This window comes from Leptidea sinapis, chromosome 42 (assembly GCF_905404315.1).
Source record: "Leptidea sinapis chromosome 42, ilLepSina1.1, whole genome shotgun sequence".
In the NCBI taxonomy this organism is placed as follows: domain Eukaryota; kingdom Metazoa; phylum Arthropoda; class Insecta; order Lepidoptera; family Pieridae; genus Leptidea; species Leptidea sinapis.
Window position 1 is genome coordinate 8,518,462 of NC_066306.1, and position 16,411 is coordinate 8,534,872.

The 16,411-nt window shown below is 33.4% G+C and overlaps 2 protein-coding genes across 5 annotated transcripts; one reads left to right on the forward strand and one right to left on the reverse strand.

Moving 5' to 3' along the window:
* On the forward strand, nucleotides 1-6,613 carry LOC126976723 (uncharacterized). Its single transcript, XM_050825225.1, has 4 exons — nucleotides 1-444; nucleotides 3,682-3,717; nucleotides 5,722-5,848; nucleotides 6,486-6,613. Exons 1-4 carry the CDS (start codon nucleotides 1-3, stop codon nucleotides 6,593-6,595), a joined length of 717 nt encoding a protein of 238 aa, XP_050681182.1. The 3' UTR covers nucleotides 6,596-6,613.
* Nucleotides 6,614-12,450: 5,837 nt separating this feature from the next.
* On the reverse strand, nucleotides 12,451-13,994 carry LOC126976881 (uncharacterized). Of its 4 annotated transcripts, none has more exons than XM_050825515.1 (5): nucleotides 13,857-13,994; nucleotides 13,509-13,614; nucleotides 13,154-13,342; nucleotides 12,948-13,043; nucleotides 12,451-12,764 (listed from the first exon to the last, which is right to left on the reverse strand). In XM_050825515.1, exons 2-5 carry the CDS (start codon nucleotides 13,578-13,580, stop codon nucleotides 12,615-12,617), a joined length of 507 nt encoding a protein of 168 aa, XP_050681472.1. In that variant the 5' UTR covers nucleotides 13,581-13,614; nucleotides 13,857-13,994; the 3' UTR covers nucleotides 12,451-12,614. The 4 variants fall into 4 exon arrangements, with proteins under 4 accessions (XP_050681472.1, XP_050681470.1, XP_050681474.1 ...); XM_050825513.1 differs by having other exon boundaries at nucleotides 13,853-13,952; XM_050825517.1 differs by having other exon boundaries at nucleotides 13,927-13,945.
* Between the last annotated feature and the right edge of the window lie 2,417 nt (nucleotides 13,995-16,411).

Here is a 16,411-nt window from a genome sequence, read left to right on the forward strand (position 1 = left end):
ATGAGCCCAACAATTCTATTGTTATTTTTCACTGCATTATGTTCTTGTGATTCACATTTGCTACAGGAAGAAATAGCAGATGCATTACGATCTTGTTCTTTAAAAATTGAGACGAAATATGATACAAAAAAGTCAATTCATCATCGGTACAGCCGCTCTACAAGTTACTACGATCAAAAGCCACGAATTGATAGCATCTCAAATGTAGATTCAAACCAATACAGCCATGAACGGCGTAATCTGTCAGACAGTAACCAAATTCATGTTTTGAATGGCACCGACTACGATTATGTGGGATTTGGAGCAGGAGATGTGGGTGAGAAATATTTGAAAACAATCCCGCGGCCAGCGCTTGGCTATAATAAAAACACCACTGATAGTAATATCTCACTATATAGGAGCAAACGAAGTGACAACCTTATGGGGACAGTGGATTCAGATCAGGTATGCATCTCATGTTAGTATAATGTATTATTTAACAAGCATAATTACTTTTTTAAAGAAAACCTAACGTTACGAGCCTTCGCTGACTTCGCCCGATGGTAAGTGAGACGACCTCTAGCACTATTCTCGTAACAAAACGAGAATAGTATCAAAGCCATCTTATATCAAAAAGTTAAATTTCGTATTCTTGTAGCACATCATATTGACGGTTCGAATTCAAATATAGGTTAACTGAACTATTACTATTACGCACTTCAAGATCTATAAAGCGCAGTCTAAGTGCGCTTTATAGATCATTATATTGCTCAGAATTTACTCAAGTAAAACCTAGCCAGTTGTGATTAAACTTTAGCTTAAGCTCAAAATAATTTCAGTTGTCAAATGTCTATAAATACGAAATGATAGATTATTCTTAGCTTGCACTCAGGTAAGTTTCACGTAAGTAAAGTCTAAGTACGCTCTATAGATCTCACCCTTACTCTTGATTGAGCAATTGTTCGTGTCAGTTTACCTGGTTGCCCTCCCAGAAAGATTGGCAGACTGGGAGCAACTATCGAGTTTATTTATTTAAATTTTAAAATATCATTGTTATAATATGTCAACGTGAAATAATATAGCAAATGCATCATCATAAGATATGAAACGTTTTATGAACAAAGAGGTCCATCAGAAAATGTTAACATTTAAGAACATTAAAATGTTATATTTGCTGAGTTCTCGTCACAAGTTTTGTCATGCTCGCTTAAAAGTCACTGCTTGTAGCGGCGACATGGGACGGGTCGTCTCCTTCCCTAAAATATGGTTGATGGAGGCGATGGCTGGCTCATGCGTCATGCTCGTGAACGGGCGCTGCTTGTGGTGGCAGGATGATCCTACTGCCGGAGACTCGGTTTCAGATTCTTAAAAGTTATTGTGTGTATATATATGTATGGATATACACATATTTATTTATTTATAATCGCTTATAAAATACTCACAGAATACCTTTATTTATTTATTTATGGTGTGTGTGGATGATGCAGCTACTGTACTCAATAACCTTTGTATTAATTTACATTTACTTTTTTGACTTACTCGTGTAAGACATTGACTATTTGACGTTTGAGTATGTTTGTTGCATCATTTTACATTTTACATATTATATTGTTAATGAAATTTTTTGTAAATCGATGTAAATGTAAATCCTGACATAAAAGAGTGGCAATGAGTTTCTTGCTACTTTTTCTCATTAGCTCAACCCGTTACGAAGTAACGGTAGATTCAATAAGATTTTTTTTTTCATTCATAAGTGTCATTTCCGTGACCTACGTGAATAATCTGATTTTGATTTGATTTGATTTGATATAACTATAAACAATGTTTACTAAGTTTAATAAACATGCTGGAGATTTTATTATTGGTGTGTTCCAACTGGTAGGTGTTGTTTTGTAGCGGTTGATTTACGGATTAATCCAAACAATATTTACATTAAGGTCTCAGCCATCTCTAGTTGTAACCGTGTGTGCCGCTCATATTAATATACCAATATATTCTACCTAAAACAATTTGCTTAAATTTTCTAGAGTGGTCGATATTTTGGCGTCGTTATTCGGGCGATAATTTTATGTTTCCAGCTTGCTCCTGTTCGCTTCTAACCTAAAGAATTTACTATGGACATATTCAACAAATAGCATAGTGACCATTTCGGGGTTTTCTATCGCACGACATATAATGGCACATTTTTTGTTTTTTGGTCGAGTTATAAAACTCTATATTATCTAGCTAGCCGGGTGATGAGTCCATGAGATAGATAAATATTTTTTTAGCCTGATAGAAACCAATGCTGAATGCCCATTATAACTATCAGCCTCTCAAATGTTCTCGACTTCACTCTCCAAATCACCCGGAGGGACCGCATCTTCGTCGTCTATCACTCTAGAAAAAAATTTAACAAATTTTTCGTCATTCAAATAATCCATGTTGCTGGAAAAAAGTACTTATAGATTAAGCATAACAATAAATTCTAGCTCTGATTGAAGTCAAAGACAAATAAACTATATTCAAATAGTATTAAACTAAGCGCTCTTTTCAATCAAATAAAGTATTTTACAATGACCGTAACACACATAACAAATTAGTATTAAGTAATTGTATAGTGCTGCATCCAATATATGAGTTGTGTTTAAATAATATAAATTATTTCATAAAAAGTAATAAAAAATTAACTATATTAATATAAAATATCGTATATTGGATGCATCAACCCGTAGAGCTTGAATTCATTGTTTGTGTAAGGATACTTCGTGAACATGATTGTCGTGATTACTGTCACAATTAGTAATTGCATCGAACAGTAATGGATACTTAGTGACACGTGCTACATATCAAAATAATGACAACGGAACAAGATAAATAATCTTTCATATTTATAATTAGTTTTTTTTTTACGAAAACGCGAGACGAGACGAGCAGGACGTTCGGCTTATGGTAATTGATACGCCCTGCCTATTACAATGCAGTGCCGCTCAGGTTTCTTGAAAAACCCAAAAATTCTGAGCTGCACTACAATTGCGCTCGTTACCTTGAGACATAAGATGTCAAGTCTCATTTGCCCAGTAATTTCACTAGCTACGGCGCCCTTCAGACCGAAACACAGTAATGCTTACACATTACTGCTTCACGGATTTTCAGAAATACGCGCCGTTGTGGCACCCATAATCTAGCCGGCATCCTGTGCAGAGGAGCCTCACACTAGTTGCATACTATGTGATAGAACAAATACAAACCTTCTTTTAGAAAATTCCTCCACGTCCGTTCGTTTTATATAGAATATAATAACATTTTTAACTTGTTAGAAAAGTTACACCATTCATAAACATACGTATCTGGGACACCTGACGCTAACTATCCCCGCAACTTTACCTATCGTCGTTTTAGGATGGTACGGAGCCACTCGTTTGGCCATCTCTTTCGTGCCGCGCTCAGTGCGAGTTTTATTACTTTACGGTGTACGAGAGACGTACGTTTATGAATCTAGGGATCAGGTTATCACGGGCTACTATCCGCAACTCGACGACTATAGCGCGCCTATTTGGCGTGGTGAGGCGGACGGCTAATCATGCCATCCCAGCTCCTCAAGTTAGTTAATCAAACCTCTGATGTCACCCATGACCTCGGGGAGAGTCCTCGGTGACCCCTGGTGTTTGGCCCTGAATCTCCCTAGATTATCCCTATAAAAGTGCAATATTTTTGTTACAGTGTCTGAGTCAATGTGTCTTCACCAATTTACAAGTGGTAAGTTAATAGTTATTTATGCAACCTAATATCATCCATTATTGATTATATACAAATAAACTAAGTATTAATGAAAAAAATATTTATTTAAGTAGTAATTACATTTTCTATAGTGAAATTATTAAAATTCACTTGAATATTATGCTCTTTTGCAGCAAAACAATAAAAATATCGAAAAAAAAAAATGGAGGGGATTCGAATAACCTACTTTTTTTACGGCGCGCGAGGTTCTGATAGTGTGGAACGCGCGTATACGGAAATATTCTTTTTTTGAAAGTCATACGGATTCCACGAATCGAATAATAAGAATGTGGCTGTCTGTTAAAAGTCTTTGCATATGAAGGGATCGAAAAAAAACAAAGGAGTGTTGTTATGAAATTCAGTACAACATTACAACACTCGTTTGAATGATGTAATGGATATTAGGACATTGGGTGTTTTAATGTTGGCAATAACATACCTGTTTTAGAATCTTTAATAGAGGATTTAAAGCATGGGTGTAGATAAATTAACTTTATTAAACTGATTGTCTTATACTGTAACTATATAAATTAAATGTAGGTACTTCTTATTTTAAATTTAATCAGCAGGCACAGTTTGCAAATATAATAACTATTACAAACAATGTTATTGAGTGGTGACGGTACATTAATACATATAAACGTTTTGACTTGAAAATATGCAGTCAATATTAATTCATTGTTCATTCATTCAGAAAATATTCAGTGATTGTTTCAATTGAAAACCGATGTTGAAAATGTAGTAGAAATAGTCGAAATTTTATAGATTTAGACATAACTATAGTAAATAGTTCATACCCCGTGATTTGTTCCACGTAGGTACACACAGAACTGAACACGCAGTGGCGGTACCTATTTCAATTAAATTTGCATTATAATGCAAGTCGCGACACCTTTTGTAAATAATAATGTGTTCTGAAAAGTAGTGCTAGATTATTTTATTCTATCAATACTACTCGCAGCGCTCGTGATGTAAAAAACAATTAAGGTATTATTTTTACATCTTGGGTCATATTATTGGAGTTCTAGTAAGCACCACTAACTTTTAGGGTTTTGGCAAAAAAGGGAACCTTTATGGATTCGTCATGTCTGTCTGTCTGTCTGTCCGTCCGTATGTCACAGCCAGCCTTTTTTCCGAAACTATAAGAACTATACTGTTAAAACTTGGTAAGTAGATGTATTCTGGGAACCGCATTAAGATGTTCACACAAAAATAAAGAAAAAGCAATAAAATTTTAGGGGTTCCCCATTCTTAGAACTAAAACTCAAAATTTTTCTTTCATCAAACCAATACATCTATGGATAGGTCTTCAAAAATGTATTGAGGTTTCTAAAATCATTTTTATCTAAAATGAATAGTTTGCGCGAGAAACACTTCAAAAGTGTAAAAATGTGTCTCCATGCAAACTTCTACCCAAAAGTGGTTTGAACGAGATCTAGTGAATAGTTCTTTTTTAATGCGTAATTATAATCTTTACTTGCTACGGAACCCTTCATGGGCGAGTCTGACTCGCACTTGTCCGCTTTTTTTGTAACTATAATATAGCCTTTGTCACTTGAGGATAGTTTAGCTTCCCAACAGTGAAAGAATTATTTCAAATAGTTTCAGTTGTTTCGGAGCGTACTCAATGAACAGACACAATCAAAACTTTTTATAATATTAGTAGATAACATATATATATATAGTAGATAACGTACAACTTTCTTTTTAATTGAACAAAACGGCAAATTTCAAATGAGTCCACCATGAAATACAGTACAGTACCCAAATTGTCAATAAACAGATCCACAACAGGGAGAACCAAAACAACTAAAATATTTTATAGTAAATCTTAATATTTAACGTTTCACTAAGATAATATAATATGGTAAAGTAAATATTTTATAAGGATAAAGCACCACTAATAAGGATAATAATAATTCACAATTATTAAGCTTCTTGCGCATAATTTATTATCGTATTTACATAATAATTAATCTGCAGGTAGATTCGAGGGGTATTCCCAGTGAAGCTAAGCTGTGGAACTTAATACAGACGTCAGTGAACTCTCAACAATCGCGAGCCTTAATAAGAGATCAAGTTAGGACTTGCTTTCAACAACAGGAAACGGGTATAAGTGGTTATTACTTACTTTTGTTTAATAACATAGCATACGCTCAGTCGCGCAGAATGAAGATGGAATGGTTAATAACAGCAGACTGCTGAGACTAAACACCAGCTGTAACGCTTGAAAGAGACAAGCACAATAACAGTGCTTTACAGAATTTTAGGCTTTCAAGAATTATGATGACACTGTATTACAGTGGACAAGGCTTATCACTTACCACGTGTCTTGTTTTCCTTTCAGTTTGAAGAACTATATTATCTTGAAAAGTTAATAAGCTATTGAATCTTAACACCTTGTATGTCTTTCATACAAGGTGTTAAGATTCAATAGCTAATATACAAGCGCAATTACAGTGCTGTTCAGAATTTTAGGTGTTCAAGAATTATGACACTGTATTGTTACTATAAGGCTAATCACTTACATGTCTTGCTGTCGTTTCCTTTCAGTTTGAAGTACCTTAATATCGACAAAAAGTTTTTTTACGTAGTTGGTACCTATTGTAAAATAGATGGAAACTTTACCCATACACCACATACACATCATCTGGGTAGTTCCAACTTCCGTAGTACAGAATCGTCTGAATAACAACCTAATCCGTAATAAGACCAAAAAAATATAACAGTTTATTTTAATTTTACAGATTCAGAGTACAATGGGTGCTCGTATTCGAATAAAATAGAAAAATGTATGATGCTCCGCCTTACTGAACGTAAAAATACCAACTCTAATTCTACAAATAATGGCAAATAAAGTTTAATAGATTATAATATTACATGAAGCGAGATGTTTTTCATTTTGACAATTTTGTGCGCAAGAAGCGTGTAGGAGTGTGAAATTTTATACCTATATACTTCTCTATGTGTGGTACACGGGGAGCGGTTCCGCCGAGTTCGTGTACCCGAGCCCTGTGTTACTCTTAAGGGCTCTAGAACCACGAACTTATCAAATTAGTAATGTTAGGGGACATTTAGCCAAGGAACTTATAAATAGGAAAAGTCAAAACATGTCCTATTTTTAAGTATTGCCGTTTTAACACAAAATAACTTAGAAAATAAACTGATTTTTTATTGATGCAATTTGACTTTAAAACAATTGTTCTTCCCGTGCTGGAAGAGCGTATTTCACTTGATTGGTATGAGGGGTTCGGGTTGTGAAAGTACGGGCATAATATGAATAGGACTATCTGGAGCTCTAGGACTGGAAGACTGACCTGAAATATTTCCAAGCTGCACTTCTATGGGCATATTTTCTACTGATTCCTCAATTACTGGGCTGGCTTCTAAATATTCTTCCCCATCTTTGTCGTTTGGGTCTTCCTCATGATCCAATGATCTCTTCTTCAGCATTAGAATCTTCTACGATTCTTCTTACGTCTTCATCTCTTATTCTTCTTGTAATTTCAATACTTAACAAATATTTACAAAAAAAACGCGTTTACGAATCCGACAAAAATAAGATATTTTTCGGTGGAGTTTGTGATTAAATGAAACTAAATCTAACAAAACTAAAAATTGTCACAAATAGATTACTTCTTTATCTCCAATTAGCGGGAAATTTTTGAATATTTTATGTCGTAAAAACGATTATCCGTTACCTCTTCACACAAAATTGATGAAATGGGGCATTCAGGATAATTTATCTGCTACTACTTACATAATTTTGTCTTTTAAAAAATACGAAAGAATAATAAATACGTAGAATCGGCAGACGCAGAAGCAGTTGATTCTTATGTAATAGGTGCAGCAGATACAGCTTGATGGGTTAGCCTCTCTTGAGTCTCTACTTCATCTGAGGAATTTGGAATTGCTGAATTTTGAGCAAAGGCATCAGCAGATAGACAAAACATATCCGTAACAGAGGATGGTGCATAGTATACTTCTGTGTTTACAGAAGTATACTATGCACCATCCTCTTGTTAAGTTAATGTTAACTTGTTTAAGTTATTGTCGAAGGGATACATTCCAGTGGCCCTGGAAGCTGCAGCTGCGTTGCCATAGTAGCATCTTTTTTAAAAGGCTCTGTCAAAAATCGAATTCACTTGGTATTGATACGCATAGAAGATATACTCATTTCAATACTTCGGACTCTTTACTCGCGTATAGTTTCCCCATCCCGTCATAGTAAATAAAAAAATACAAATATTATGATTTACCTTAGATAAAATACACAAATTCACAAAAAATATTGATTATTTTGTGCTGTCCCCAACAAAGTATATTTGTTTGCTTAATCAGACTTATCTTAATGCCTTTACCATGCAAATGAATATCAAGAAAAATAATTTTGTCGCGTAAGTATCCAGAGCATTGCGCGGCTAACCTGTGGCTGTAACGCAGTACTCTTGCATGGCGTCAAATGGCAAGTTGTCAAACACCTGATTCAGACGATATTCACTGCGTACACTTTCCCGCTGCGTATGGTATATTTTTTTTAGGTAACTATGTCATTAAACTCGGCGTGAATTAAGGTAAAATATCCAGTAGATGACACTATAATAATTTATTAGTATGTTTATTGACATAGTTTGACATGAAATCATCTAAGTACTTCTAATTGGTAATAGTTGCGAAAATTATTCCCCTTTCAGAATGTTTAAAAAATTGTAGCATTCAAACTAATGTTTATTTTTTATGTTAATTTTTAATAAAATAAAGGTACTAACTATGCCAGTCGTTGACACCTATTGAAAACAAATATTTTGTTGACCCTTTTTATTTTCAGTATTTGACATAGGTATGCTTAGATTAAGATATACACACAAACGAAATCAGTAGAGGCGGCCTTTCCCATTGCGAGGCTCTGGGTGGCAGGTCTTTGTGAGGCCCTTTGTCTTTCGTGAAAAATGTGTGATGCGAAAGTAGGTTTGGTTGTTTGGTTTAGGTAGTTGTCATGTTTGAGGAGAAATGCTAAAGTTGTACAAATAAATAAAATTTGACTTTTAAAATATTTTACACTTACAAAATTAACAAATACAGAGATAATTCATTATTAAATTGATGTTTATTGCTTTTAATAATCTAACGAATGAGGTACGTCATTTTGAATTGAACGATTGATAGAAGTCAGCGCTTACGCTGAAAGCCGATATGTTGTAGTCGAATTCCTCAAATATGTTTTAAGTAGTAGTTTTAAGCCTCGAAACACTCCTTTCAGTAGACGCAACTGAAACAGGTGTGGTAGCAATAATTCTCAGGACTATTTCGATAATGTGGTAACCTTCAGTAATTTTTTTCCTTCTGGACCACATTGTTGAATTTGCAAAATGTTGAAGTCGTAAAAAGTTGAAGTTCCCATCCGGATCATAATGTTGAATTTCAAAAATGTTATGTTCGCACAATATTGAATCTTAACTTCTAGGACATGTGTCGAAATAGTGAGAAACTAAAGAAAATCGAAAAACAAAAGTCAAAAACTAAATAACATCAATTAGGAGTTCTATATTAAATGAAGAAACATAATTTTTTCATAAACATAATTTCTTCAGAAGGAGTCATAATATTTTTATTTCATTTTTATTTTTACTTTAAATTATGTTTAATTTCATCCTAAACGAACAGTAAATTATGAACCAGATTGCTGGTAAAGGTAAAACAGTACCTATAGGATCACAAATTATCACTTTATTACAAATGGCTAGTAGTTACCTACCTACAAAAAATCATTATTCATGTATTCATAATTACATTTATTTTTGAATCAATTCAGATTGAACTTAACATACTTAAGTATATTGTGGTACGGATTATTGGTATATAAAACTTTTTTGTGTTCAGCTTTTTGGGATTCAACATAATGCAAGTTTAACTTTTAGCGAACTCAATAAATCAAATCAAAATCATTTTGTTCATGTAGGTCACGGAAATGACACTTATGAATGTCAAAAGTTTACTTTTCTTTTTACATTTACCGCCACTTCATAAAAGGTTGAGCTTTAATGAGAAAAAGTGGCAAGAAATTCATTACCACACTTTTAAATTAACACTATTTACGACTTCGCCGTTTTTCAAATCATATCAATTACAATACAATATATGTAAAGAGAAACTCAATATTGTGCGTCCAGTAAATTTTTAACTTTCTTAAACGAATTCAACATGATAAGAATCCAACATTTTGCAAATTCAACATCGTGGTCCAGAAGGACTTCAAATACTAGGTATATGGCTTTTCCAGCTCACTCAATACTTTAAATAGGTACTATAAGAACGTAATATTCAATAAAACATAAAGATATGTACAGTAACGATTTTGTAAATCATACTGCAAGCAAAATAATTCCGGGTGGCAAGAGTTCACGAACGAAATAAAACACGAAGATTCCCCGAGCGATAGAGGAGCAGAATATTATGTCCCGACTCCCGAGCTGACTCGGGTGCTATGTGATTAAAAAACCGATCTTCAAATGTTTCGTGGCGCTATATTCAAGTCCTACATAATTAATTTTTGAATTATGTTATGAATAAATGAATTAATTAACGAACTTTATTTTCATTTACCGAAAAATAATAATCTTAATAAGCAATTAAGGATCAAAATCAAAAGTTTTGATTACAAAAATATAGTTAAAAAATCTATTGTTTTTTAATTTGCTTGGGTTCTTGCGCGAGGCCCCTGCAAGAGCGAGGCCCCGGGCGATTGCCCCGTTCGCCACCCCCTAAGGCCGCCACTGACGAAATGTTATGAAAGTAGATACACAAAGCACAGCGAAGTGTATTTCACCACTCTTCCCTGTATCTACAGCTGCTTCCATTGCCTCTTGTGTATAATTTCTAAAATTTCCTTTTATCGGTGGCATCTAAAAAACGGAAGAAAAATAATTCATTAGTTGACACCTCCTACTGAATAAATGTTTCTAAATTATTTAAGATAGTCTTATAGAGTAAATAAACATATAAGCGGCAAAATAGCAAAAAATAAAACAGTAATAATAAATTATATTAAAAATCCACATGTCAACTACTGAAATCTATGCAATTCCAAGTTTCAGTAAATGACATGACGCCATCAGAGGCCATTCATTTTAAATAAATATTTATTTAAAATTATTGTAAAGTAATATTTACCTCTATTAAGAATCTTTAGGCTTGCTCTAAACAAACTGCACAAGAAAATAACAATAAAAATGGCGTGAAGCGTGCGGCTGACATCAATCGAACGCGGTAACTAACGATGTTTATGACGCCACGTTAGTTTGTATTGGTTCTGCAGGCTGCTAGATGTCTATACTATATCTCAGACACCATCTCGATCTTTGGCTATCTGTGTTTTTCTGTTTATTTTATTTTCTTCACCAAAGTGACAACTACAGGTGGATGTACCTTACTATCGTAGAGGAAAAGTGTTGGCATGTAATACATAGTGAAAATAAATATTTACAACAACAATATCTAACTCCCAGATGTTTCTATTCACCCCATTTAAATATTGGATACCCTTAGTTTTATTCAATGAATGTTGAAAATAATATAAGTTCAAAATCTAGAAGCGACATCCCCCCGGCCGCCAACTTATACTGTGTCATATATGTGTGAATTACATTTGGGGTCCATAAATAATTCCTCTTATGTATATAAATATGTATAATGTAGTGGGTTAAACCAACACAGGCATTGACCTAATGGTTTTGAATATTTCACAACAAACTGGGTTTATAGATAAAGAATCACAGGATATCCAGGATAAGCAAATGGTTGAGGGTGATATATCACTGGTCCATCTAACTTAACATTTTTTAGCTCATGTGGCAGTATCTGCTTTGGCAATGGATACTTTTTCCAGAGTGGATTCCTGTTTGGTTTCACTTGCTAAAAATTACATGTCACATTATTATACTATAAAAATTTGACTGTGACTTCTATGTAAAAGCCTTAGAATTGAGTACAGAAGACAGTATTTGTGCAAATTACAAAGATATAAATGTGCTTTGGATCGCTGTTGTATGAGTTTTGTATGGGTTCTAATTTTAAAAGGTGTTTGATATAACAAAAAAGTTGTGGTAATATTGCATGACATATGAACAGATAAAGGAGCATATAGTGTTGGGGTTGCACTCACAGACTAGAGGCCTAGAGAGTGACAATTATTATTATGTTCCATAAATACATCTTTATTCATCAAAATAAAATACCAATACATTATTTTTAATTATAAAGAGGAAAATGGGCAAGAGGCTCACATGATGGGAAGTGGTGAGGCAACTGCCCATAGACATCCGGAAACTAGATCCGGATCACCAGATGACAAAAGATCAGTTGCGGTTTTAGGTGGCAATATGCTCTAAGCTTGAAGATCCCTAATTTTCTGTTTGGGAAAACTGTAGCCAATTGTAATTGATTCCACAAAGTGGCTGTGTGAGTCAAGAAGTTTTTTGTAAAAATTACAGTTGTAGAATGCCAAACATGCATTCATCCATTTTATTGTAATATCTGATGGTGTAATTTATCTGCTATTCTCAACCTGAACATCTACTCTGAGCACTCCCCATAGAATAGACAATGCCAAAGAATTAAGCCCACAGGAGATGACTTGATCTTTACTTACATGAAGCATTATTATAAAATATGCAAAAATTATAGAAACCCAGTTCATTAAAGAAATATTAATGGTTCATTAAATTATAGTTTATTGTGAACCTAAGTTTCCAGCCATAATACACAAAAATTTAAATATCACATTTAAAATTCTTATAAAGTAGCAAATACTTCTAAAATCAATTCAAATTCAATAAATTTTATTGACAATTGAGAAATAAAAAAATAATTGCTTCACTTTAATGCACCACTGGAGCTAAGATTGATAAGGTTAAGGTATTGAATTTCAATGGAGTGCAATGTGTGCAGACTTTGGGCTGTGCTTGAATATTCTTACACCATCGACACAAATGCATGAAGTTCTCTTGCTCAGCACCACTCAATCTCTCCTAAAAAATATTAATTATTCAAATAATTATGTAAAAACTTGTAGAAATTATGTGGAATATAGTTTTAGGTTTATTAAATTCCAGAAGTTTAACTAAATTTGTTAATTGATGTTCCGTTACCCACATAAATGGATAGAATTTGGGACACAATTAAAATAATCAGTGAAAATTTCATATACTTACAATAATAGGATATAATACATAATAAATGGTGATATCAGTTATTGTAACATAATTTCCTGTCAAATATGTAGTCTTTTCTAGTGCCTTATTGATACCCTGAAAATGAGTTTGCAAATTATTTAGTCTTAAGAAAAAAGTTTTGATTAATAATTGCAACAATAATGAGTAATTCTCTAGTCAATATCTTAGCTGTAACCTGAACTTACTTGAAGAAAATTTTTGGCAAGTGTTGAATTATTGACAGCTTGGTTAGCATACATAGCCATATACTCTAACCATTGGTAACTTAAAACTGTCTGTTCTTGTGTCATAAGTGTATCACTCTTTTCAGCTAGCCGCAGGATAATGGATGCAAGACCTTCAATATTTTCTTTATCTAGCACTGTTGTCAGGGTCTTAAACAAAATGTATACGAATTAAAATTTATTTAATTTGTAGCTTAGGTCATGATACAAATCTATGTAAACTTATGCGGATCACATAGTGATGATGCTACAAGACTTCTTAATTACAGGATTAACTGCATTGATGAGCAAGGCATATCTTATCAAAAAAGGATACCTTGTCAGTGTTATAGCATAGAGATCCCACTGATGTATTGAGATATTTGCCAATAAGCTTTACGACATCCATAATAAGTTTGTAGTGTCTTTCCGAATTGACAAATCTGAAATCATAGAACCCTGAACCATGCGTAACGCGACTGCTTTAAAACGAGCGTGAGCCGTGATGCCACACCGGCACAAATACAAGCAGTAATTGAGCTGTAAGCAGTTAGCACTTAGCACAAATTGCGAGCTCCAATAAAAAATAATAATACTGCAGAAGTACAAAATAAGCCTAAAACAATTAAAGTCGGCTATCTCTAAGTAAAGAATATATTTAGGTACTCTATCTAGTACTACCTACGTCCTATTCTATTGTCTAGAAAGTAGAATGGTAGAAATAGATTTTTTGATTTTAATCTACTAACTAATACTCTTGACATTTTCAATAAATGACAACTCAATTCTCAAACAACGGAAGTGTTCTCACTGTCATTGTCATCTGTGTTCTCAAATCACAAAGTAATTATGAAGTTTATTTATTTTTTTCAAATTGTTTTTTGCAGATTTTGGCTCGCACATTACTTGCATTCAAGTTTTCTTTCATTATTTATTTCAAATTGGAAGTTTTTCTTGCATGTTCAACATCGATGTGCTTTAATTTATTTCAAGGTAGGGAAATGAATCGCGTCAAAAGATATGCAACACGAAAATTTTTATATTTGAAATGGATAAGATAAAAGTAGATAACAAAATAGATAAAGAAATTAGAAATTCCATTAACACTATTGTTTACAGACAAAATACATTTGGTACTATACATTATTTACAATTAAAACTATTACTATAAATATATTTAGAAAATACCATTACTGTTTAATATAGAATCAACAGAATTAAAAAGGGATTTATAGTTGTAGGAAAAGGGACTCGAATGTATTTCAAACTATCTAAAAAGGAAGTTCGGTCCTATTTAGGGCAGGACCAAAAGAGATCAAGATTAAGATCTCCAAGTTTAAATTTCTTAAATTATATTGTCCCGTTGAAATGGAACTATAGCGATACAGAGGATGAAAATAGTTATTATAACGAAATAATTCATCTTTCTATTTAGAAAGTTCCTTAACTTCAGCTTCGTCTAGATATCATAGTCTACTGAACTCGTATGGATTATTAATATTTCACCATAAATTACTCTTATTACTTACAAAATTACCTATCTAGTTATACAAGTTTACGTGCATAGTAGTTTTTCTGTAATTTCCTGAATCCTGATATAATTAAGCGAATAAATAATTAAATAAAATAAAAAATATTTTCATACAAAAGTAGTTTTAAACTATCTCTTTCTATCCCCTATCACTTCCTACCTGTAGTCATCTAACCCCTCGTTTACACCAAGAAACAAGTCAAAAACTTGTTTTATGCAACTTTTATAATTTTAGGAGATTTCAACTCCCATCAGTTTTCAGGGGGATGTTCTATTTCTACATATTGTGGTGAAATGTTGTTAGGCATACTTAATTCTCATAATATTTGTATATTTAGTTCTGGTGCTCCTACCAGACACACAGGACCAAATGAAAATATTAGTGCAATATATCTTTCTCTTTGTTCGTAAGTTTAGCTTCATTTATGACATGGCATACATTATCTAACTCATATGGAAGTGATTATTTCCCAATGATTGTTTCATTTCCAACTGACGATTCTCGTCACTTACAAAGTTCTTACAGAAAGACACGTATGAAATATAAACTCACTAATGAAAAATTATGGGATAAATTTAAAAGTTCCGTAGACTTTAATGTTTCGAATTTACCTAATGGATTAACATGGATTTAATAATTGTAGCATTGCATTTACAAACGCACTTCTACAAGCTGCAGATGAAATATTCTCCTTGAAAAATTCATCTAGTGGCCATATCCCTTCTCCACCTTGGTGGGATATAAAATGTAGTTATTTAAATAGTTAAATTAGAGAAACATGTCAGACGAGAACTTTAACGCCATGTCTGATGCTATATCAAGTGCACGCAAACTACTCAAAGAAAATGAAATGCAGGGATGAAAAATGAATGCCTATCCATGTCTCCTCATATTAATCCATCTATTGTATGGAAAAATATAAGATGATTTAGAGATGGTGTCAGTGATAATCGTTTTTCTTCATTAGCTTCAAAATTAAGCGAAACATTTCTGGATCATCTAGCTCCACCATCAGTTCAGGAATATATTATATATATATATTCTGTCAGGTAGAACAATAAAACTTGATCAACAACGGGATCAAAGTAGACTTGTATGGTAAATACAAGGATCTGTACTCAATCTGATGATGCGAGGGAGTCAAAATGGGGTGCAGTGTAATGCAAGATGTCCAGGTTAAATGCGGTTGCGGGTAATCTGGTTTGGCCTGTTCACAATTAATAAACATAAAACGCCAAATGACTGAAGTACTCACCTGATACTGGTCAGCACTTCACTTGGCACTACGATGATGCGAAAGAAGTAGTATAAAAAACCACGTGCGACAATAATTCACGAATACGTAACGCGGCGCGTGCGTGGTCAGCGGTGTCCACTCGATCAAGATCAATCGGTAAGTGTCGCTATATGTTATTGAATGCGAACAATAACGGCGCAAACATTCTCCCCGGCTTGGAAATCCAAGGGATTTTCAAAGGAAAAACATGGGTAAGTAAACGGAAAGTAGGAGAGGGTTATAATCTGAAAATTTGGCATGAACATACTAATATTTAAAAATGCGGTGCGTAATATATAATATGAGATGCGGTGATGCGATAAATTAAATGCGAATACAACAAAAATGCTGTGAATCTATGTTATTAATAAATGTAATAGTTTCTGAAAAAAAATATTGTGATGGAAGCGGACACAACTTAACTACTTGACG

Excerpts from the sequence above, each read along its gene's own strand:
- LOC126976723 (XM_050825225.1), top strand. The coding sequence starts at position 1 with ATGAGCCCAACAATTCTATTGTTATTTTTCACTGCATTATGTTCTTGT. Across the intron at positions 3,718-5,721 it reads TCTTCACCAATTTACAAGTG|GTAGATTCGAGGGGTATTCC; the intron begins GTAAGTTAATAG and ends ATTAATCTGCAG. Across the intron at positions 5,849-6,485 it reads CTTTCAACAACAGGAAACGG|ATTCAGAGTACAATGGGTGC; the intron begins GTATAAGTGGTT and ends TTAATTTTACAG.
- LOC126976881 (XM_050825513.1), bottom strand. The coding sequence starts at position 13,935 with ATGTCAAGAGTATTAGTTAGTAGATTAAAATCAAAAAATCTATTTCTA. Across the intron at positions 13,615-13,852 it reads GACAATAGAATAGGACGTAG|ATTTGTCAATTCGGAAAGAC; the intron begins GTAGTACTAGAT and ends CTATGATTTCAG. Across the intron at positions 13,044-13,153 it reads TTGCCAAAAATTTTCTTCAA|GGTATCAATAAGGCACTAGA; the intron begins GTAAGTTCAGGT and ends ACTCATTTTCAG.